General features: G+C 50.1%; 1 protein-coding gene across 1 annotated transcript in view; it reads right to left on the bottom strand.

The window, feature by feature from the left end:
* Positions 1–204: 204 nt before the first annotated feature.
* LOC141156602 (uncharacterized) overlaps positions 205–23,014 on the bottom strand; it is a 54,680-nt gene continuing 31,870 nt past the window's right edge. The window contains exon 2 of the mRNA XM_073642802.1: positions 205–1,301. Within this exon, the coding sequence (XP_073498903.1) occupies positions 1,167–1,301 (135 nt within the window). The 3' untranslated portion in view covers positions 205–1,166. The remainder of the gene's footprint in view (positions 1,302–23,014) is intronic.

Raw genomic sequence — 23,014 nt, 5'->3', positions numbered from 1 at the left:
AAAAGAGAAGCCCCCGATGGCGTACATATACTTTGTACTTTTATACTTTAGTATTTACTTTTCAAAGTATTTACAAATCTTTCGATACTAGAGAATATTTTATTCACAAGAAAACAAGGGGTTAATGTATAAAATGTTCATCAATGAAGCGAGTGACAATTGATGATACGAATCACATAATGAAGAAGGTTCATTATATCCGGCTTACAACCCATCCCATGTAGACCGGTCCTCACTGTCAAGATCATCACCTTCAGCTGAAATACTCTGTGCAGCTGAGAGCCCTGCTATTACCACTATCTAACGCTCAGCCTGTGACTTCCCAGTAGATTAGCACACTGCTCTCCTGAACTACTCTGTGCTGCAGAAGGAGCCCACTTTGCCGGTGACTTTTCGCTTCAGTTGCTGCAGTCTTATTGGATGGAATACCACTTGCAAAAAAAAAAAAAAGAAGATTTTTAAGAGGAAAGAGGATGAAACAAAAAAATCATCAAGCACATATAGACAATAATGAATTCCCGTGGACTCTAATTCCTATGGGTAAGTATTTATAGAAAAAGGACTAGGTAGAGTAATAGTAGTGACAACTCCTGTACCATATACTAGAGAATGTGGCCATACAAATGAAGTCATAGGTCATATGCCATGTTAGTGAAGGCCCTAAGGTTGGATACAATAGTATGGCTCACAAAAAGGATCTATATGGAGAGAATAACAGAATGATGCTTGCCCTAAGGGCAGCACCAACCCAGGCCATTTAACTTACCCATCAGGAATATCGCTGCGTGCAGTCCCGTGCTAAAAGTAACGCCCCAACGCGCGTTTCGCACACCCAGTGCTTTCTCCCCTTGTTATTATATATTTGCAAGTGGTATTTGGAATTATTCCAAGTTTAGGTGCTATGATTGGGGACTCACTCCATAGTTTTTCCTATGTTGATTAAATGGGGAGATATGATATATTTTATCTCTAGCTAATATGTACTATATATGCTTTTGGAGTAGTGTTCAGTCTTATTGGATGTTAGTTTCTTCTGAAATTTGCATTATATAAAACAAAGATAAAAAATCGAATCGGTTTATATAAGAAGATTATTGATCACTCTGGTTTCTTGCTATCGCGGGGTCCGTGAGATTCCCGCCGCTTGTCGTGTTGGCGCCACATGATTACTGCACCTCCCAGGATTCTGCTGTCTTTCCAGTTACAGCTTCACTGAGCTCCTGAGTTTCTTGTTCTTCTGTTTTCTGACACGTGCATAGAACGACGATAACAAATAGAAGGATGAGAACGAGGCCGACCATCTGCAAGAGAGAAGAAAAGACTCAAATGCCAAGATGTTAAAGTGCAGAGAATAACAATTTTCTTTGCTGTGCTGCCGCACACTATATGTACTGTTTTTCAGTGCTTTATGTCTTTCCTTCCCTTGCTCTATTGCTGAGTTGTGATATCTTCTCACTATCAGGATGTCTAGTGTGTAGTATAATATAGAACATTACACACTGTATATGATGTGTATTTGTGCTTAAAAGTTTACATACCCCGGCAGAATTTTTCCTTTCTTGGCCTTGTTTCAGAGAATATGAATGATAACAAAAAACCTTTTTCTCCACTCATGGTTATTGGTTGGGTGAAGCCATTTATTGTGTTTTCTCTTTTTAAATCTTAATGACAACCAAAAACATCCAAATGACCCAGATCAAAAGTTCACATACCCTGGTGATTTTGGCCTGATAACTAGTGTTGAGCCACCCCCGTAGTGTTCGAGTTCGGTTCGTCGAACACCCGTGTGTTCGCCGAACTGTTCGTCGAACACCTTCGAACACCGTTAAAACCAATGGCAGGCAAACAAAAACACATAGAAACACATAGAAAACACCTTCAAAGGTGTCCAAAAGCTGACAAACTGCTCAGAAGACACAACTAACACATGGAAAAGTGACAAGTACATATAGTCATGCGAAAAGAAAAGAGGTGGAGGAGTAAAAGGAGGGGGAGACACAGATATAGGCATGTCATGCCCTTCTAAAATCCAAAAAGTGAGAAGCCGACACGGCCAGTCCGTTCCTGCCTGTGCCACCTCTGTGTCGCCGGGTTTGTGCCAGAGCCGCGGTGAACCCTGATGGCCAGCCCCCCTCTCCCAATACTGGTGCCTGTCCGCCGGTGGGTCGAGGCCCCCCACGGTGGGGGGGGGGGGGGTAACATCTGCAGAAGAAAGACCATCTTCCAGCCAAACTAAGATGTCGACTTCTTTTCGTGGACAATGTGATACGATCCCTTTCTTACGGACACGCCCATCGCTACAAATTCTAGATGAGGCACAAAAACAGCAGGTGCTTCAACGGATATCAAGTGCTCCTTCAAGTGGGCTCTCCATCACCTCAATTTCAACATCACAAATACTCCAGTCCTCAGAGGTTTCACCCCAATCGCACTTGCTTCCTCACAGCTCCCAAGTCTCCAGCTGCCCGTCTGAGTATGAGGTAACACAGATGGCTGAGTCTGCCCAGCTGTTTACTCATACTATAGCCTGGGAAACGAAGGTCTGCTCCAGAGCTTCTGTTAATCCAGATGAGGAAATGATCTGATCCGATGCCCAGAATCTTTATAAGTTGGATCCAGGACCAGATGAAGAAGGTTCTGAGCATAATGTAGACCCTTGTTCCCAAACTGTAACTCCTGTTGGTGGAGACAATGATGAAGACGATGATGAGACTCAAATACCTGATTGGAGCGACAACTTGACTTTTCGGTCAGGGCAGGAAAAGGTTGGCTCTGAGGGCGACGGGTGTGATAACACACAGGGTGATGATGACGAGGTTGGAGATCCCACTTACTGTCAACCCACAGTCAGACAGTCGATGAGGTCAGCAGAGGAGGTGGAGGAGGATGTGACTAGCCCTGGGGATGGGGATGACTCGGTACCCGGGCATTTGCCTGGCCTTGGGGATGTCGCGGTGGTCGGCTCCCTGGCCCGTACCCTGGGGTCTCTCTTTAAAAGGGTGGATAATTGTTAATTTTATAAGAGTTCATGACGCCACCTGTGGTATCTGGTGACAAGCACCAGCGCTGCAGCAGTCCACTGAGGCCGGTGATAAGGCAGCTCGATGGTATAGCTCCCCACAGGTGGAGCTAGGTCTCAGGGCAGCGTATGCAGGTGGAATGCAGGACAGGCGAGACCCAGCTGGGTCAGAGCAAGAACGGGAACGGACACGGTAGTCACTTCAGTACCTTTTACTGGTGGAAATTCAGGCACATCCCGGAGCACTGTAGGGTGAAGGGTGCATATCAGGATCCTCCCCAATGAGCGGGTGTAGGGCCTCCTGTTTCTTGCCTCTGCGTAGTAAGTTTCTGACCTGCCTGGAGCTAGGCCTAACTTTGTCTCTGTCCTGCGCTGGCTGACCTTGTGGTAGGGCCTTCTCTTGGAGTTCACGCTCCCAGTATGCGGGGCCTAAGCGTCTTCTGGCTCTGTTACATATCAGCACCTTAGCGATCCTGGGACTTGTAGTTCTCCAGGGATTCCGGTTATGCCTTACTGGGTCATAGAGATACCGGTAAGCTCGGATCCTGTGTCCGGTAAATGCTTCGGGGTGAGCTGGTTAAGCTCCTCTGCCCCTTATGTACTAACTCGCCACTCGCCTTCGGCCTACTCGGGCCCTCACTAGGCTATACACACTAACGGCAGCTTGCCGCGCTTCACTGATCTTACGGCACCGGCACACCTTAAGCTCTATCTGGGCTCCCTGAATCTAGCAAGCAGGAGCCTCGTGCTCCACTGCTGAACTATTAACTGCGTTCTCTAGACTAGACTGAGCTCCACTGCAGACTGACCTCTCTTAGGCTTCTCTACTGCAGGAACTCTTCAGAGGAACTGAACTGCCTAGCTCCACCTTCCCTATTTATATCCCTAACGGGCTCCCTCTGCTGGTCTGAGGTGGAAGGTGGAGATGTATGAATGTTTATGGGGGCCTCTTGTGGAGGATTCCATCAATGCACTCTTGTAGGATCTGTGATACCAAGCGCAGCGGGGCATCACAGATGCTATTGACGACGAGGTTAGGTTGCGCCTTCCTGAACAGAGACTTAGTACTGGAAGCACGTCAACAACTGCATCCTCAACCACAACTCTGCCTCTGACCACAAGTCGTAGTGGCTCTTCAGGTCACATGGGCTCTAAGCCTTGCATAGCCTGGGCATTTATTCAGATCGATAAGGATGACCCAACTCGTGTTATCTGTAATATTTGTCAGCAAAAGCTAAGTAGAGGCCAAAAAATACATAGTTTGAGTACTTCATGCATGTACCGTCACATGGATATGAAGCATAAGTTGCAGTGGGAAGCTCACTGTGCTACAATGCGGCCTAGCCGGCTGGGCCAACCACCATCTGCCCCATCTTGTGCATCCGCAGCCTCTTCATCCTCTGTGACTGGGGGGACAGCAGTCACACATGTTTTTGGACGCAGACCTGCCACCTCTTTACCCGCAACAGCCAGTGTGATTGGCAGGTCGTCAGTTCATTGGGAAGTGGAAACACCTGCTAGTGTTGAGCGCTCTCCGACATCGAGAGCACCACCTTTGGATCAAGGCAACCTAACATGTCCGCCTGCATCTTCCTCACAGACGGGCAGTTGACGGGGACACCCTATTCAACACCGTCTAAGCACAACAGCCAGCCCTCGGTCCCTCAGATGTGGAAAAGTAAAAGACCATTTCCTCCTAGCCATGAGAAAGCTAAGAGGTTGAATTTCCCCATCTGCAAGCTGTTGGCTACAGAAATGCTGCCTTTCCACCTGGAGGACACAGAGGATTTTCAAGACCTTATGTCCGTCACAGTGCCCCAGTACCAGATGCCCAGTCGGCACTACTTCTCAAAGAAAGGTGTGCCTGCGCTCCACTAGCATGTCGCACACAACATCACCGCTTCTTTGAGAAACTCTGTGTGTGACAGGGTGCACTTCACCACAGACACTTGGACGAGAAGGCATGGACAGGGGCGTTACATGTCGCTGACTGGGCACTGGGTAACTATGGTGACAGCAGGACAAGGGGCTGCTGTCCAAGTCTTACCGTCCCCACGAGTTGTGTGTTAATCCTCTTTATCTCGAACTTCCTCCACTGCTTCTGCCTCCTCAACCTCCTCTCGGTCCTCCACCTGCACCCAAAGCCTGTCTGGTAATGCCACCTGCTTCCTAACTGCGCAGAAGGAATCCTGCACACCTCCTTACTATGCTGGCAGCAGGGCTCAACGCATCAGTGTTTACTTTGAAATGTCTGGGAAATGTGAGTCACACAGCTGAGGAGTTTTGGTCAGCTCTGGAGACCCAGTTTCATGAAAGGTTGTCTCCACTGGACCTGCAACCAGGGAAGGCCATGTGCGACAATGCTGCAAACCTGGGTGCGGCACTTTGCCGGGGCAATGTCACACACGTGCCTTGTATGGCTCACGTGTTGAACCTGGTTGTCCAGCAATTTTTAGCCCACTATCCCGGACTAGATGGCCTTCTGCAGAGTGCACGGTCGCTGTGTGCTCACTTCCGCCGTTCGCATCCCGCAGTTCAACGACTTACATCTCTACAGAAGTCGTTGGGCCTGCCAGTTCACCGGCTGAAATGCGATGTGCCGACACGGTGGAATTCAACTCTGCACATGTTGCAGCGACTGTGGCAGCACCGACAAGCCCTGGTGCAATACGTTCTGACGTATAGCCTGGGCCAACGAGATCCAGAGGTGGGGCAAATCACGCTGGAGGAGTGGTCTCAGATCAGGGACCTATGCACCCTTCTGCACAGTCTTGAAATGGCGACGAAGATGTTTAGTGCTGATGGTGCCATTATCAGCATGACTATTCCGGTGATTTACATGCTGGAGCACATGTTAAACAGAATTCGGAGTCAGGTGGTGGGACAAGAGGAGGTGGAGGAAGTAGAGGAGGAGTCGTATGCGGAAGGGATAACATCTCCAAGGTCCAGACGGTTGGCAGCAGCAAGGCGGCAGGCATGGGAGGGTGGGGGGGCGGGATTAACCAGGGCGCGTGGTAGCAGCCAAACTGTTGAGGAAGGTGCAGGAGCCGAGGAAGAAGTGGAGGACGAACTGGCAATGGGCATGGAAGACTCATCAGATGAGGGAGACCTTGATCACATTTCTGTTGTGCGAGGTTGGAGGGAGAGGGCAGAGGAAGGAAGCATGATTCTTACCTCGCTACCAACACAACAAGGACTTGGTCCTTCTGGATGCGCAAGACACATGAGTGCCTTCTTGCTGCACTACCTGCAACATGACCCCCGGATTGTCAGAATTCGAAGTAATCCTGACTACTGGGTTGCCACACTCTTAGATCCCCGGTACAAAAGTATATTTGCCGAAATAATTCCTGCCATAAAAAGGTATTGACGAATGCAGGAGTATCTGTTGCAGAATCTTACATGTGCTTTTCCACAAAACACCAGTGGTGCACGTAGTGAATCTCACAGTTCTAACTTGCCAACGGTGGGACTGTCGAGTCTTCATCACTCAAACAGTAACAGTAACACAGTATCTGCTGGTAACAGCAATTTTGTGGAATCGTTTCACCACTTTTTTAGACCATCCTTTGCAAGGCCACAGGAGACAAGAAGTCTGACACATAGTCAATGCCTAGAGAGGATGGTACAGGAGAATCTCCAAGTGAACATCGAAGCCATGACTGTGTCACTGGACCCTTGCTCATTTTGGTATTCCAATCTTGAAAAATCGCCGGAGCTCGCCACTCACGCCTTGGAGATCTTGTCATGCCATGCAGCCAGCGTTCTCTCTGAACGTGTGTTCAGCGCTGCTGGTGGTGTGCTGACAGATAAGCGCACGCGGCTGTCCACTGAGAATGTAGACAGACTCACGTTCATAAAGATGATCAAATCATGGATTCGCAAGGAGATTTCTACCCCTGTGTCATCCTTGGGAGACTAAAAGCTTGGGGATTTGGTAAAATCACCTCACCAACCGTTTTAAGCAACAGTGGGGCAATTGATGCCACTTAACCCTAGAACGCATGACCATAAAAATCTACACTTTCACATACCTGGGGCCCTTTAGGCCCGTGTGCAAATAACATGGAATAACTCAAACTCAAATAACAAACAACTATATACATGAAGAATACCTAGAGTTTCAAAATTCTAACTAAAGCAATCTTGCAGAAAATAGAAAACAATTAAATGGGCGGGCCTGCAAGGCCACAGGTATGCGTTCTAGGGTTAAGTGGTGTCTGTGCCACAATTTTGGGAGTCCCCTTGCTGTGTCTTACGTGACGTTGGCATCGTCAATTCCAGGTGGGTTTGGTCGCACCCCCCCCTTTTAACTGTAAGAAACTACATACACTATGGCTTGGGGTAACACAGATGGTTGAGTCTGAAGAGCTGTTTACTCAGAGGTCTGCTCCAAATCTTCAGTGTCTGCTAGTCAGCGTAGAATTTTTAACTGCATCTAGCCTAGGCAATACTTTGGGCGTAGTAGCCCAGCTGCGAAGCAAGCTGCACCGCCTGTGTATCTAATAAGAATTTTTAAATTAATCTAGCCTAGGCAGACTGTGGGGACCCCCAACCAAACCCAGATGCTCAGCCCCCTTACCGCCCCCCTTTCATGGACAACCCAATAATGTAACTCTTACAACTGGATGGGTGAGGATCGGTCACAGCTTTATTAACTCTTTATACTCATTCCATTAGAAAGGCATTTTATTTCTAAAATAATTCAGCTTGTTGCAGCATGCCCTGGGTCCCCACTCCGGCAAGTTGGCCAACAAGTGTAACTCTCCAACATGTCCTTTCTATTTCCAGGCCACGGAGAATCCAGCGTACTCGTATGCAGGACTCTGACCCCCACCCATCACTCTTAACGCTTGTTCCACTCCGTCCTGGAGTCCTGACAGGAATATGTCCAGTCCAATATCTATTAAGTGAACACCGTCGGGCCGTATGAGGCCTGCTTTATCTCCTTCCAGTTGTCGGTGTCGTATCACTACACCGCCTCTGTCTCTTCTAAATTTTGCCATCCGAATATTTATTACCCGCCTTGTCCATTCGATGGCCGTGATGTCTCGCGCACCTTGCCATACCGCTATCGGCACAATCTCTGACCATACTATAGCTAATTTTGTGAAAAATTCTCTGAAGCGCTCAGTGTCTAGTTTCATTATTGCCATTAGTTATGCGCTCTTGTGATGACCTAGGTTGTTTCCCCCGGCCTGTATAACTAAGATGACCGGACCTCTTGCCTCTCTCCCTACCTTGATTACCTCCATTAGTACCTGTGGCCATAGCAGGCCTCTAATACCTCTCCAGTTGAAATATGTGTTATGAAACTCTAATTTCCTCCCGCCTGGGCGGACTTTCGCCCTTTTTTGTGCCCAATATATATACGAGTGGCCTATCACTCACACTGTTGGCTTAGCGTCACCTGTAAAAGAAACAAACCACGTTAGGATAACAAGTCCGGTCTTATGTATCTCGCCAAACACGTGGATCGCCATCTCCCTATCCTCTGAACTTCCGTTTCTGACAGTCCTGCTCTTGCTGCTTCCGTGGCCGCACCTATGCGGAATGAGTGTGTCCCGTAATCTTTGGGGTGGTTCTCTGCCGATGTTATGCATTTATTAAATATAGCTTGGAACAGGTATCTTGATAATGGCGTCCCATCAATGTGTGATAGGAACAAATTACTTTGTGATCTGATGGTTAGATATGTTTTTACTATTGTTACCCGACTCAGTGTACCGTTTGTTGGTTGTAGAAGTACCCAAGTACCCCTGCCCGCTGGAACCGTTTTTGATTGGTGTATGCGTACACGTATTGCATTATTGGCTATGACTACTTCCTGGTGTAATAAGCGTCCACTGGTGGTAATTTTGGATTGAGGGACTAATTCGCTTATACATAGCACCCCGAAGAAGGCGATCGCAAATGCAGTAGACATTAGTGTTGCTTCAAATTGTGAGTGTCATGTTAATGGTGTTAGGGATAAGATGTGAGAAATCAGTTTTAGTGACACGGGACGGGACGTCTACATTCCTGACTTGGCTGACCCCTTTTCCACCCTTTTATGGATTGTCTGATGATGAATCTTTGTCACATCTCCCCAATTCAGTAGTTGGAAGTGAAATGCTACTCCGGTCAGACACCGCTGCGCTGACGCCCCTGATATGCCCCTCATCATTAGCTGGTGGAGAAATTCTATGGTGACTTGTGATCTGGCTTGTTCACATTGGTCAACCCGTCTGCCTGCTACTAGTCGTGTCCACTCTTCCCATGCCTTACCGTATGCTTGCCACGTTGACGGGGCAACTGACGCTCTGATTAATGGCATCAACTATTCGCCACTAGATCCCATAGGGAGGGTGGGCAACTGTTGCCCGATGGGTGGGCGTTGTGGAAGAGCTCTGTGAAAATCTGCCAATTGAATTGTTATAAAGAGTTAGCAGCAGCTTTAGACCCCTCAGCATCGTGGCTCGCGCGGACCCATACATTGTGTTTTAGGCACAGGAATACTAGCCTGCGTAGTAGGCCTAGCACTGGGAGAGACGATGATGCCATCTTATTAATGCAGTGCGCTAGGCTGGTGTTTTGTGTTATGAAGCGTATATTTTTGTTAGCCAGGCGCGCGCCCCATATTTCTATTGCTACCACTATTGGGAAAAATTATTTTCAGGGCTAGATGCAGCTAAAAATTATTATTAATTTCAAAGCTGGTGGAGCTTGGTATAGATGGCCTAATACAATGAGTCCCACACACTGCTAGAAGCCCAAATATTTTTTCAAAGGTAGATGCAGATAAAAATTATTTTTAATTTGCAACCTGATGGAGGTCAGTATAGATGGACTAATAGAGAAAGTCCCACACACTGCTAGAAGGCCAATATTTTTTCAGAGCTAGATGCAGATAAAAATTATATTCAATTTGCAACCTGATGGAGGTCAGTATAGATGGACTAATAGAGAAAGTCCCACACACTGCTAGAAGCCCAATATTTTTTCAGAGGTAGATGCAGAAAAAAATATATTCAGTTTGCAACCTGATGGAGGTCAGTATAGATGGACTAATACAACAAGTCCCACACACAGCTAGAAGCCCAATATTTTTTCAGAGGTAGATGTGTAGCACCCTGAGGACTCGGCTGCTACAGGGGTATTGCACCTCAATCCAGAGGTGTGGTATTCCACTCCCGGGTAAGGATGGAGTGTGGGACTGAGCTCAGCTAGCTGCATGCACTACACTCATCCCATTTCCGGGGGACAGATCAATGGTACTCCCACTAGGTGAATGTGCAGGTACGACAGTGTCTGTCCCTGGCTGGAGTGGGAGGGGGGGTGGAACATCCCAGTAGTGTAGGGGCAGATAGGGGAGGGGCTCTGGGCATAGAGGTAGGAGCCCATTGGGTGCTAGTCACCTGGGCTCACACATAGAGGGAGTATATATGGTGGGCACCATCTAGAGATAGGGTCAGTCAGTCTGTCAGGAGAGTTCTGAGGAGGAGTTCAGCCAGGAGGGCTGACAGGGAGCTGTGGCTCCGGCTGGGCCCAGCTCCAGGGCCAGGCCTGAAGCAGAGAGGAAGAGGAAGAAAGGCCCAGAGGCATAAGACCAAGAGGGAACCCTGAGATCCCACGAGTGAGCTAAAAAGGGTGAAGGGTTGGCAGAAGAGGGCACCGGATCCCAAACTGACGGAGGCAAAACATCCTTAATCAGGAACCGGAGGTCGTGGTCAAGTTTTGCCACGACCCTCACCACATTCACCAGGAAGGTACACCACGAGTAGGGTCGGGAAAGCCTTAAAAGGTTTTACCATATAGAGGCCCAAGGGAACCGGACAAAGGTGGATCCCTGGTGGGGACGGCCAGCAGAAAGAGAGAGAGGGGAGCTCAGGACCACGCTCTGGAACTGCCTGGAGGTTAGCCGAGTCCCGCACCTGGTGGACGCAGCACGGCTCGGGTGGTCACTCCCGGCCGAAGTGACTGAAGCAACACCAGTGAGTAAAAACCCTGAAACTGCATCCCACGTCTCTGTGCCTCCTTACCGCACCATCACAACCTTCATCATCTACACCTGCTGCCCTGAGGCCGTACCCCTCCCGTTGGGGGTTATATCATCTACGCTGCACAATTATAACACCGGCCTCAGCGGACTGTCTTGCAGCAGCGGCCCTAAAGCTGCATTCAACGGGTGGCGTAGTCGTCCAACATCTACCGCTAATACATCGCCGCTCAGTTTGACTCCCTGGGCACGGACCGGGTCACCGCCACGAGACTACAACCCTCAACAGATCCGGCTCCGGGTAAGCTCCCGTGCGCGCGATGCCGCGCGACGAAGGCCCAGGGGCGCGTCAACTTTTGGCGTAGTCGGCAGGATTACGTGCCCGCAACCACCGGGTACTGCGTGCCTGAAGAAAAGTTCATATTTACCGTAAAAAGAAGTCTTCCGCCGGTTCCGGAGGGTCCCCGCCATCGGACGCCATCTCGGATCGTTTCCCGCCGTTTGCCCGCCATCTGCAGTCTTTTCCCGCCATCCACAGAGTTTCCCGTCATTGGGAGACGGTTCCCGCCATCTGAGAAGATTTCCCGCCCTGGCAGAGCGGATGCCATTATGGGCGTGCCAGAGGGTGGCAAGAGACTACCTCCCATCGTGGGCCTGGTCCCAGAAGAGCGCCAAAAGCAAAGACCGCCCCCACCAGCAGAGACTGCAATGATAGAGATGTCCATCAGCGTGGGGGGACTGCCCCTGGAACTGACAATCACCAAGTTGCCCCGGGACCACCCAAAAAGTGGGCGGATCAAGAACAAAAGAGAGAGGATGGGTGCAGCCTGGAGGAGTCTGGAGAGATCGCACCCGGAGATGGAGGGAGAGTCAGGCAGCACCGACCCTGTGGTCAGGAGCCTGTTGCAGGCCGCCATCCCCGAAGGCCTGGTGGAGATTCTGGCACAGCTCCCCCGAGATCGGGAGCATGCACAGACCGCACTGGAGGGCTTGGCTCGGAAGATGGCCCGAGTGCAGCAAGAAGTGCTGGCCGAGTGGAGCAGGGAAATGGCCCTGCAAGCTGGAACCCGCCAGCAAAGGCCGCCACCCGCAACGAGGAGCACGCCTGCCCCTGAAGATGGTGCAGGAGGGACGAAGGCCGGAGACGACGCCGTGGAAGGAGCTGAAGAGATGGAGGCAGGTAAAGGGGACGTCACCACCCCTAGCCTAGTAGCCGTAAGCCTGCCCCAGCTCCCCGTCGCAGAGCCCGAAATCCCCCTTACCGAGCCCGTTGCTGCACCGTCACCGCTCCAAACTAGGCCTCAAGCGGCAGGAGCCGCGGCCGCGCCCTCTGTGACGTCACGCGCCTCAATCCAGAGCGTGGCCAAGCAGGAAACGCCACCGGCCTGGTCGCAGGGCCGAGTACCCCCGGGCGCCGCAGTTCCAACAGCGCCCTCTACCTCCACTAAGCCATCGGCCTGGTCGCAAGATCGAGTACCCCCGGGCGCCGCAGTCTCCAAAGCGCCCTTCATCTTCAGGGTGCCGCCGGCCTGGTCGCAAGGCCTGGTGAATCCGGGCGCCGCTACCACCACCGCGCCCTCAACCTCCACTGTGCTACCCTTGGGTGAAGACCTGTTCACGCAACATACTTGCCCGGATGGGCAGCCCTTTGTGTGGCCTCCGGAGTACACCACTCCCCGACTCCAGAAGGAATGGCCTCTGTGTGAGCCCCTGATTCCGGCTCCGGCACCCGCCAAGATCACCCCACTCCCGTTGGAGGAGGCGCAGTTCGCATGGGACCCCACTGGAGAAAACCTCATCGGGTTCACCCAAGAGACCCGGGCGGCCGCAGCCCAGCGAGCGGAGTGCTGCCGGCAACAACTGGAGGTCTTCGACAGGGAACGGCGAGAGAGGCGGGTCCGCGAGGAGCGGCTGCAAGTTCAGAGTGCGGAGCAGAAACGTCGGACCCGGCGAAACCCCCGTGCAGCCCACGGTCCCCGCGCCACCGGGACCATAATCAAGTTCCAACTGGAGCACGGTTGGGGCTTTATCCGGCATCACAGAACCCCCGGCGACGTCTTTGTCACCCGCAGAGATGTCGAGAGTCATCTGCCGGAGGGACACAGAGGACGTGACCTTTACCCGGGTGACGAGGTCACCTTCACCCGGCATCAGTGTGCTAAGGGACCATATGCTCTTCATGTGCACCGACTGACCGAGGAAGAGCTACAGTGCGAGGAGGAACAAGAGGACCCGGACGGGTTTGAAGACTACCCGCGGGAAGGAGCAGGAGGACGCCGTTACTGAAGTACGGTAAAGTGGAACTGTAAATAGTTACCCGTAAGGGTACAAGAACTGCTGCTAATTAAAATATGGTCCCCGTTGGGACTAGTGAATTGTTCCCATGTGTCCCTATCCCTAACCAGGCCGAGGACTGTGAGCAGCCATCCCTTTATCCCCACTGGCCGAGGACTGAGAGCGGCCACCCTGTAAATAGTTGCGCTTCCTAAGGCGCCCCCTAACGGTTTTATAAGGAACTGTTTTTGTGACTGTTGCACTTTTACCTGGTCATAAATTGCACCGTGGCCAGAAGATCAAGAGTGTGTTTTATATATGAGAATGTTTTATATGCAAGAGTTTTATATTGAAAGTTAATGTGTTTTATATGTAAGTGCACTTTAAAAATTTTTGTATGTTTTATATTGTTTTGCTCTTTTACAGCCCGAGGATGTGCTGTGGTTTACCAGGGGGGAATGTAGCACCCTGAGGACTCGGCTGCTACAGGGGTATTGCACCTCAATCCAGAGGTGTGGTATTCCACTCCCGGGTAAGGATGGAGTGTGGGACTGAGCTCAGCTAGCTGCATGCACTACACTCATCCCATTTCCGGGGGACAGATCAATGGTACTCCCACTAGGTGAATGTGCAGGTACGACAGTGTCTGTCCCTGGCTGGAGTGGGAGGGGGGGTGGAACATCCCAGTAGTGTAGGGGCAGATAGGGGAGGGGCTCTGGGCATAGAGGTAGGAGCCCATTGGGTGCTAGTCACCTGGGCTCACACATAGAGGGAGTATATATGGTGGGCACCATCTAGAGATAGGGTCAGTCAGTCTGTCAGGAGAGTTCTGAGGAGGAGTTCAGCCAGGAGGGCTGACAGGGAGCTGTGGCTCCGGCTGGGCCCAGCTCCAGGGCCAGGCCTGAAGCAGAGAGGAAGAGGAAGAAAGGCCCAGAGGCATAAGACCAAGAGGGAACCCTGAGATCCCACGAGTGAGCTAAAAAGGGTGAAGGGTTGGCAGAAGAGGGCACCGGATCCCAAACTGACGGAGGCAAAACATCCTTAATCAGGAACCGGAGGTCGTGGTCAAGTTTTGCCACGACCCTCACCACATTCACCAGGAAGGTACACCACGAGTAGGGTCGGGAAAGCCTTAAAAGGTTTTACCATATAGAGGCCCAAGGGAACCGGACAAAGGTGGATCCCTGGTGGGGACGGCCAGCAGAAAGAGAGAGAGGGGAGCTCAGGACCACGCTCCGGAACTGCCTGGGGGTTAGCCGAGTCCCGCACCTGGTGGACGCAGCACGGCTCGGGTGGTCACTCCCGGCCGAAGTGACTGAAGCAACACCAGTGAGTAAAAACCCTGAATCTGCATCCCACGTCTCTGTGCCTCCTTACCACACCATCACAACCTCCATCATCTACACCTGCTGCCCTGAGGCCGTACCCCTCCCGTTGGGGGTTATACCATCTACGCTGCACAATTATAACACCGGCCTCAGCGGACTGTCTTGCAGCAGCGGCCCTAAAGCTGCATTCAACGGGTGGCGTAGTCGTCCAACATCTACCGCTAATACATCGCCGCTCAGTTTGACTCCCTGGGCACGGACCGGGTCACCGCCACGAGACTACAACCCTCAACAGATCCGGCTCCGGGTAAGCTCCCGTGCGCGCGATGCCGCGCGACGAAGGCCCAGGGGCGCGTCAGATGCAGAAAAAAATATATTCAGTTTGCAACCTGATGGAGGTCTGTATAGATGGATTAATAGAACAAGTCCCACACACAGCTAGAAGCCCAATATTTTTTCAGAGGTAGATGCAGAAAAAAATATATTCAGTTTGCAACCTGATGGAGGTCTGTATAGATGGATTAATAGAACAAGTCCCACACACAGCTAGAAGCCCAATATTTTTTCAGAGCTAGATGCAGACAAAAAATTATTTTGAATTTGCAGCCTGATGGAGGTCAGTATAGATGGACTAATACAACAAGTCCCACACACAGCTAGAAGCCCAATATTTTTTCAGAGCTAGATGCAGACAAAAAATTATTTTGAATTTGCAACCTGATGGAGGTCAGTATAGATGGACTAATAGAGAAAGTCCCACACACTGCTAGAAGGCCACATATTTTTTCAGAGGTAGATGCAGAAAAAAATATATTCAGTTTGCAACCTGATGGAGGTCAGTATAGATGGACTAATACAACAAGTCCCACACATTGCTAGAAGCCCAATATTTTTTCAGAGGTAGATGCAGAAAAAAATATATTCAGTTTACAACCTGATGGAGGTCTGTATAGATGGATTAATAGAACAAGTCCCACACACAGCTAGAAGCCCAAATATTTTTTCAGAGGTAGATGCAGATAAAAATTATTTTTAATTTGCAACCTGATGGAGGTCAGTATAGATGGACTAATAGAGAAAGTCCCACACACTGCTAGAAGGCCAAATATTTTTTCAGAGCTAGATGCAGATAAAAATTATATTCAATTTGCAACCTGATGGAGGTCTGTATAGATGGACTAATAGAACAAGTCCCACACACAGCTAGAAGCCCAATATTTTTTCAGAGGTAGATGCAGAAAAAAATATATTTAGTTTGCAACCTGATGGAGGTCTGTATAGATGGATTAATAGAACAAGTCCCACACACAGCTAGAAGCCCAATATTTTTTCAGAGGTAGATGCAGAAAAAAATATATTCAGTTTGCAACCTGATGGAGGTCTGTATAGATGGATTAATAGAACAAGTCCCACACACTGCTAGAAGCCCAAATATTTTTTCAGAGGTACTGTAGATGCAGATAAAAATTATATTCAATTTGCAACCTGATGGAGGTCAGTATAGATGGACTAATAGAACAAGTCCCACACACAGCTAGAAGCCCAATATTTTTTCAGAGGTAGATGCAGAAAAAAATATATTTAGTTTGCAACCTGATGGAGGTCTGTATAGATGGATTAATAGAACAAGTCCCACACACAGCTAGAAGCCCAATATTTTTTCAGAGGTAGATGCAGAAAAAAATATATTTAGTTTGCAACCTGATGGAGGTCTGTATAGATGGATTAATAGAACAAGTCCCACACACAGCTAGAAGCCCAATATTTTTTCAGAGGTAGATGCAGAAAAAAATATATTTAGTTTGCAACCTGATGGAGGTCTGTATAGATGGATTAATAGAACAAGTCCCACACACAGCTAGAAGCCCAATATTTTTTCAGAGCTAGATGCAGAAAAAAATTATATTCAATTTGCAACCTGATGGAGGTCAGTATAGATGGACTAATAGAATGATGCTATGCCCAAAAGATTTTACTTCACTAGGTGCAGTAAAAAAATTGGTATTCTATACACAGGTGGTATATCTTGCAACACAGATAGGCTACTCCACTGACTAACACACTCTGCAATAGGCCAAAAAGGATTAGCTTTGCTAGATTCAGCCAAATGCTGTGAAAAAAACTTGCACAGCACTGGCACAGACCTGCCTGGCAAAAACTGATAGGAACTGATGTAACCTAGTCCTGAAAAGGACTCCAATTACAATTAGTCTTTACTCCCACAATCTATATATTTAAGAGCACAGACCTGCCTGATAAAAGTCATAGGAAATGCTGTAACCTAGTCCTTAAAAGGATTGCAATCACAACTATTCCCTACTCCCAAGCTATCTGTAGATTTGTGCGAAAATTGGCTTGAAATTAACAAGGTATAGCGCACACAGCAACAGCGGTGCCGTCTAACACGCAGCTGCAGCAGTGAGAAAATGGTGGCGACGGGGAAAATGGCTTGGTCTTATAGGGCAAGGACATGTGACATACACTGCCAATGACACATGCCCTTGCTTGTGTGAAAAAAAGCACTTCGCTCCGTGTGTGCGCTGCTGATAGGCTGACAGATTGCGCCTCCCCACTGTAAATGCGGGAAAGAGAAAAAAAAAATGGAGATCTTCATTGTTCCTGCAGAGATCCATCCCCTGCCCCTCCCCCCACCCCGCTGTACACTCAAACTGCGTATTAACATTAATTTTCATCATTACTGAGAAAAAATCCAGTTAAGATTTTGGTGCACGAACAGTTATCGAACATAACCTCGAACAGCCGAATTTTTCTCAAATTGTTCGTGTTCGCCGAACGGCTCGAACACCGCCCAAAACAGCTCGAATTTGAGATTGGCGAACAGTTCGAGTAGAACAACGCTCATCTCTACTGATAACATGCACAGAATTTGACACAAATGCGTTTGAATGGCTACTAAAGGTAACATCCTCACCTGTGACCTGTTTGCTTGTAATCAGTGTGAGTGCATAAAAGCTGAGTGAGTTTCTGGGATCCAGACAGACTCTTGCATCTGTCATCCAGCCACTGACGTTTCTGGATTGTGAGTCATGGGGAAAGCAAAAGAATTGTCAACGGATATACGGGAAAAGGTAGTTGAACTGTATAACACAGGAAAGGGATACAAAAAAAAATATCCAAGGAATTGATAATGCCAGTCAGCAGCGTTCAAACTGTGATTAGAAAATGGAAAATCCAAACCACGGTCAGGTAGACCAACAAAAATTTTGGCCACAACTGCCAGGAAAATTGTTCGGGATGCAAAGAAAAACCCACAAATAACATCAGCTGAAATTCAGAACTCTCTGAAAACTAGCGGTGTGGCTGTTTCAAGATGCACCATAAGGAGGCACTTGAAGAAAAACGGGCTGCATGGTCGAGTCACCAGAAGAAAGCCATTACTGCGCAAATGCCACAAAGTATCTCGCCTACATTACGCCAAACAGCACAGACATAAGCCTCAAAACTTCTGGAACAAGGTAATTTGGAGCGATGAGACCAAAATTTAACTTTTTGGCCACAACCATAAACGTTACATTTGTAGAGAGGTCAACAAGGTGTATGATGAAAGGAACACCATTCCTACAGTAAAGCATGAAGGTGGTTTGCTGATGTTTTGGGGATGTGTGAGCTACAAAGGCACAGGAAATTTGGTAAAAGTTGAAGGAAAGATGAATGCAGCACGTTATCAGCAAATACTGGAGGCAAATTTGCCCGGAAGCTGCGCATGGGACGTACTTCGACGTTCCAACATGACAATAATCCAAAACACAAGGCCAAGACAACCTGTCATTGGCTACAGCAGAACAAAGTGAAGGTTCTGGAGTGGCCATCTCAGTCTCCTGACTTCAATATCATTGAGCCACTCTGGGGAGATCTCAAGCGCGCAGTTCATGCTAGACAGCCCAGGAATTTACAGGAACTGGAGACTTTTTGCCAAGAAGAATGGGCAGCTTTACCATCTGAGAAAATAAAGAACCTCATCCACAACTACCACAAAAGACTTCAAGCTGTCATTGATGTTAGAGGGGGACATACATGGTATTAAGAACTGGGGTATGTGAACTTTTGATCATGGCCATTTGGATGTTTTTGGTTGTCATTAACATTTAAAAAGAGAAAACACAGTAGTTTGACAATAAATGGCTTCACCCAACCAATCACCATGAGTGGAGAAAAAGTTTTTTTGTTATCATTCATATTCTCTGAAACAAGGCCAAGAAAGGAACACTTTTGAGCACAACTGTAACTATATATATGTATATATGTAGCGCCCCGAGGGTTCGGCCGCTACAGGGGTATTTGTGACACCCCAGGGGTCTGGTTGCCACAGTAATAGAGATATTATGTCTGACAGCAAGTGGGAGGTTTCTCTGGTCAGGAGCCCTAAGCATGCAACACGGCCCACCCAGACCTGGGAGGGGAGGAATCTGCCCTTATAAACTGGGTCTGGGGCGGGATTAGGTTAGACAGAGACAGAGCCTGCAGAACAAGCAGAGCAGTCAAAGCCTAGAGTGAAGCTGCAGACACAGGAAAAGATACATCAGGAGCTCTGTAGGAGCAGAGGCAGAAGGCCAGGGGCTGTGAGCAGAGATATAGCTCGCCCTGGCTGAAGTTACTAAAACCGGACACAGGAGTCTGAGGCTATGGGGACTGATATATACCCAGCAGCAGAAACCAGCCGGCAGGGGATTCCAGGTCCTCTGGCCATAGAAGCCCGGAGGCTCAGTCACAAAGAAGGGACCAGCGCCGCCATCCAGGAGCGGAGGCTAACAGAAGGCCCCAAGTCACCAGCCATACGGGTGAGCACCACACGGTATACTCAGGGACGTGGGCTACTTGTAACCGCTGACAGCAAGGTAGCCAGGAAGAGTGCAGATAAACGGGGAGGCCTACAACTCCACCTGGCCGGGGGAACTCCTGCTTGCTCGCAGACTGACCAGGCCCCTTATACTAGCCAGTACTCCCGGGAGGGTCTGCCTTGTACCATTAGTAAAGACCCTGAACTGCACCTCACGTCTCTGTGATTCCTTGCCGCACCAGCACCATTAGCACTGGGACCCTCACACCATCACTCCCATCATCTCTCACATTAGCTGCCCTGAGGCAATACTTCTCCCGTGGGGAGTTATCCCATACTCGGCTGCGCAAACAACATCAGCCTCAGCGGTCGGCAGCGCAGCGGCGGTCCCCACTGACCGCAATCCACGGGTGGCGTAGTCGGACATTTGCTATACATTAAGACTGCCACTGGTTTGACCACCCTGGGCACGGACCGGGTCACCGCCACACGGAGACTAAAACCCCCAGCATTCTACAACAGGCCCGGTTCCGGGTTCCCCTGCACAACACAGGCCCAGGGGGCGCGTCAACTTTGGCGTAGTCGGCAGGATTTCGTGCCTGCAGCCACCGGGTACTGCGTGCCTGAAAAATAGACTTTTATACTTACCTGTGGTGAAGTTTCCCGCCATTCGGAGCCGATTCCCGCCATCAGACGCCATCTTGGACCGTTTCCCGCCGTCTTCTGCCTTCTTCCCGCCATTCGCAGCTGCTTCCCGCCTTCGGACGCCATCTTCGGGACGCCGCACAGGAAGAAGAGGGGCGTGGACGCCGAAAGCGCGCGAGATCCGAAGCTCCGCCCCACGCTCCGCTCCACGCTCTGACGCTGCGCAAGGTCCTGGAAGGGAGGAAGAGCGACGCTGACGTCATCGGAGCGCGACGCCAGGTCCTCAACCCCGACGATCGACTGCGGAGCCGCGGCCTACGGAAGAAGAGCATCGCAAGGTAGGCCACGGTCCACTAGGGGGGGAAGGAGGATGCCGGATACCGAGGGGAACTCCACTGCCACAGCCACCGCCAGCGCAACCGCTGCAGCAGTCATGCCATTCACCATGCCCTATATCCCGGGGGCAACCTGGCTACCCCAGTACTCAGGGGAGTCACATACTCTAAATGACTTTAGAGAAAGACTGGATAGCCTCTTCCAGGTGTACCCTCTCACAGAAGAGCAAAAAGTGAGCATCCTGGTGGCCCAATTAATCGGGGCAGCCCAAAGGGAGGTAAAGTCCTGGCCACCTGGGAGGAAGAGGACTGTCAGAGAAATACTAGCCCTGCTGAAAGACACATTTGATACCCGCACCTCAGCCGAAATAAAGCTCAGATTTTACGGGTGTAAACAGCGGGCACATGAGAGTATAAGAGACTATGCTCTAAACCTACAAGAGGCCCTGAGAGCCATTAAGCAGGCAGACCCTGACAGCGTGGGAAATGAAGATAAGCTGTTGACTGAACAAGTTATTGAGGGTCTACTGTGCAATGCCCACCGAACCCAGTTGCGGGCAATGGCCTTACAGGACCCTGACCTGGACTTTGCACAGTTCAAGGACAGAGCCATCCGGGTGCTCCGAGAACCGGCACCAGGTGGCGCTGTGACCCACAGGCGCCCTGCTATCACTTACCACCAGGGGACGGCGCCCTTGTCTGCAGGGCCTGTGGGAGCTGATGCGCAGGCTTTAAACAGTGACCCGGCTACAGACCTGCACCATCAGGTCCAAGAGCTGACTAAGAGCGTTGCCGCGCTAACCAGAACTGTGCAGTCTTTACAGGTATCTTCTCCAGGAAAGATCCAGCTGGCATCCGGACCGGAGGACGTCCCGTGGCGCCGACTGAGGAGGACCCCACGGGCCAGAGGAAGACCCAGCGACAGATACAACGAGGACGGACGACCCATCTGCCGCCGCTGCAATCGACCCGGACATGTGGCAAGGTACTGTCATTTAAACGAGCACAACCTGGGGTAGAGGGCCAACCCCCAGGCATAAGACTATCAGGCCCATCAAACTGGCGTGATAAATACGTAGGGGGACGTCCAATCTTGCCTGTGGTACTGGATGGCATTCCTATGAGTGCCCTACTAGACACTGGGTCACAGATGACCACCGTCCCGTATGTGCTCTTTAAACAGTACTGGAATGACTCGGACATAACCCGCTACCCAGATGACGACCTGAGTATCATCGCCTGCAATGGTCAGCCCGTGCCGCAGGTGGGATTCAAAGAGGTGACCATTAAGATCGGTAAAGTCGAACTGGCGGCAAAAGGACTGATTATAGTGGACATAGACCGTCATGAGAGTCACCCTAGAATAACCTTGGGAACTAATGTGATTGAAAATTGTCTTGCAGAGGTGATTCTCATTTTACAGTAGGTTGCCAAGAACACCAGTTCCGGCCAGCGGCGTGTGCTCCAAAAAGAGATCCGGGCACTGATGAAGTGGCAACAGGTGGAACTATCTGGTGGTGAGATAGGTAGCGTAAGAATGTGTGACCCGTTCCCTATTGCCATGCCCCCAAAAAGTGAGATGATGATTTGGTGCCGGGCAGCTATTGGTCTAAGAGGTAGAGACTACCAAGCAATGGTAGAACCCGTCTACTCAGACAGTAGGCCCACCATTTTGACAGCACGGGGGGTGGTCGATGTACGCCATGGGAGGGTGCCCGTTCGCATCATAAATATCGGGGAGAGAGAAGTACACCTGCCCCGGTATGCCACGCTAGCCAAGTTGTTCACCATCAACCAGAACTCTGTACAGGCCGTGGAACCCTTGCCTCCATCTCAACCAAAGGAAGGTAACGGCTCTAAGAAACCAATGGAGGACTGGTGTCAGCAACTGCATTTGGGTACTGACTCCACTCCCTCACACGAGAAACAGGGAGTCTATCGGGTGGTTCGAGAGTACGAGAGAGTGTTTAGTAAACACCCGCTAGACTTCGGGCGAGTAAAGGGGGTAGAACACCACATCCCCAAGGGAGACCATCCTCCCATAAAGGAGAGATACCGACCCGTACCCCCGGCACACTACCAACACGCCAAGGGGATGCTTAGAGACATGAAGGAGGCTGGGGTAATCAGGGACAGCTGTAGTCCCTGGGCAGCTCCACTAGTCTTAGTGAAAAAGAAAGACAACACCATGAGAATGTGTGTAGACTACAGGAAGGTCAACCGTATCACACACAAAGATGCGTACCCGTTACCAAGGATAGAAGAGTCCTTAGCTGCATTAAAATCTGCTAACTTCTTCTCTACTTTGGATCTCACTAGCGGGTACTGGCAGGTTCCTGTAGCAGAGGCGGACCGGGAGAAGACCGCATTCACCACCCCGATGGGTCTCAGCGAATTTAACTGTATGCCGTTCGGGCTCTGCAACGCACCAGGAACCTTCCAACGGTTGATGGAATGCTGTCTCGGACACCGGAACTTCGAGACGGTCCTGTTATACCTGGACGATGTCATCGTCTATTCCAAGACCTACGAGGACCACCTGAAACACCTGGCAGAAGTGTTCGAAGCTCTGGCAAACTACGGCCTAAAGGTGAAACCCTCCAAGTGTCACCTCCTGAAACCAAAGGTGCAATACCT

Source organism: Phyllobates terribilis, unplaced genomic scaffold (genome assembly GCF_046119375.1).
Source record: "Phyllobates terribilis strain yellow unplaced genomic scaffold, ASM4611937v1 Scaffold_8__6_contigs__length_399053987, whole genome shotgun sequence".
NCBI classification, from domain to species: domain Eukaryota; kingdom Metazoa; phylum Chordata; class Amphibia; order Anura; family Dendrobatidae; genus Phyllobates; species Phyllobates terribilis.
The sequence above is the reverse complement of the archived record's forward strand: the minus strand, read 5'-3'. Positions and strand labels throughout refer to the sequence as shown.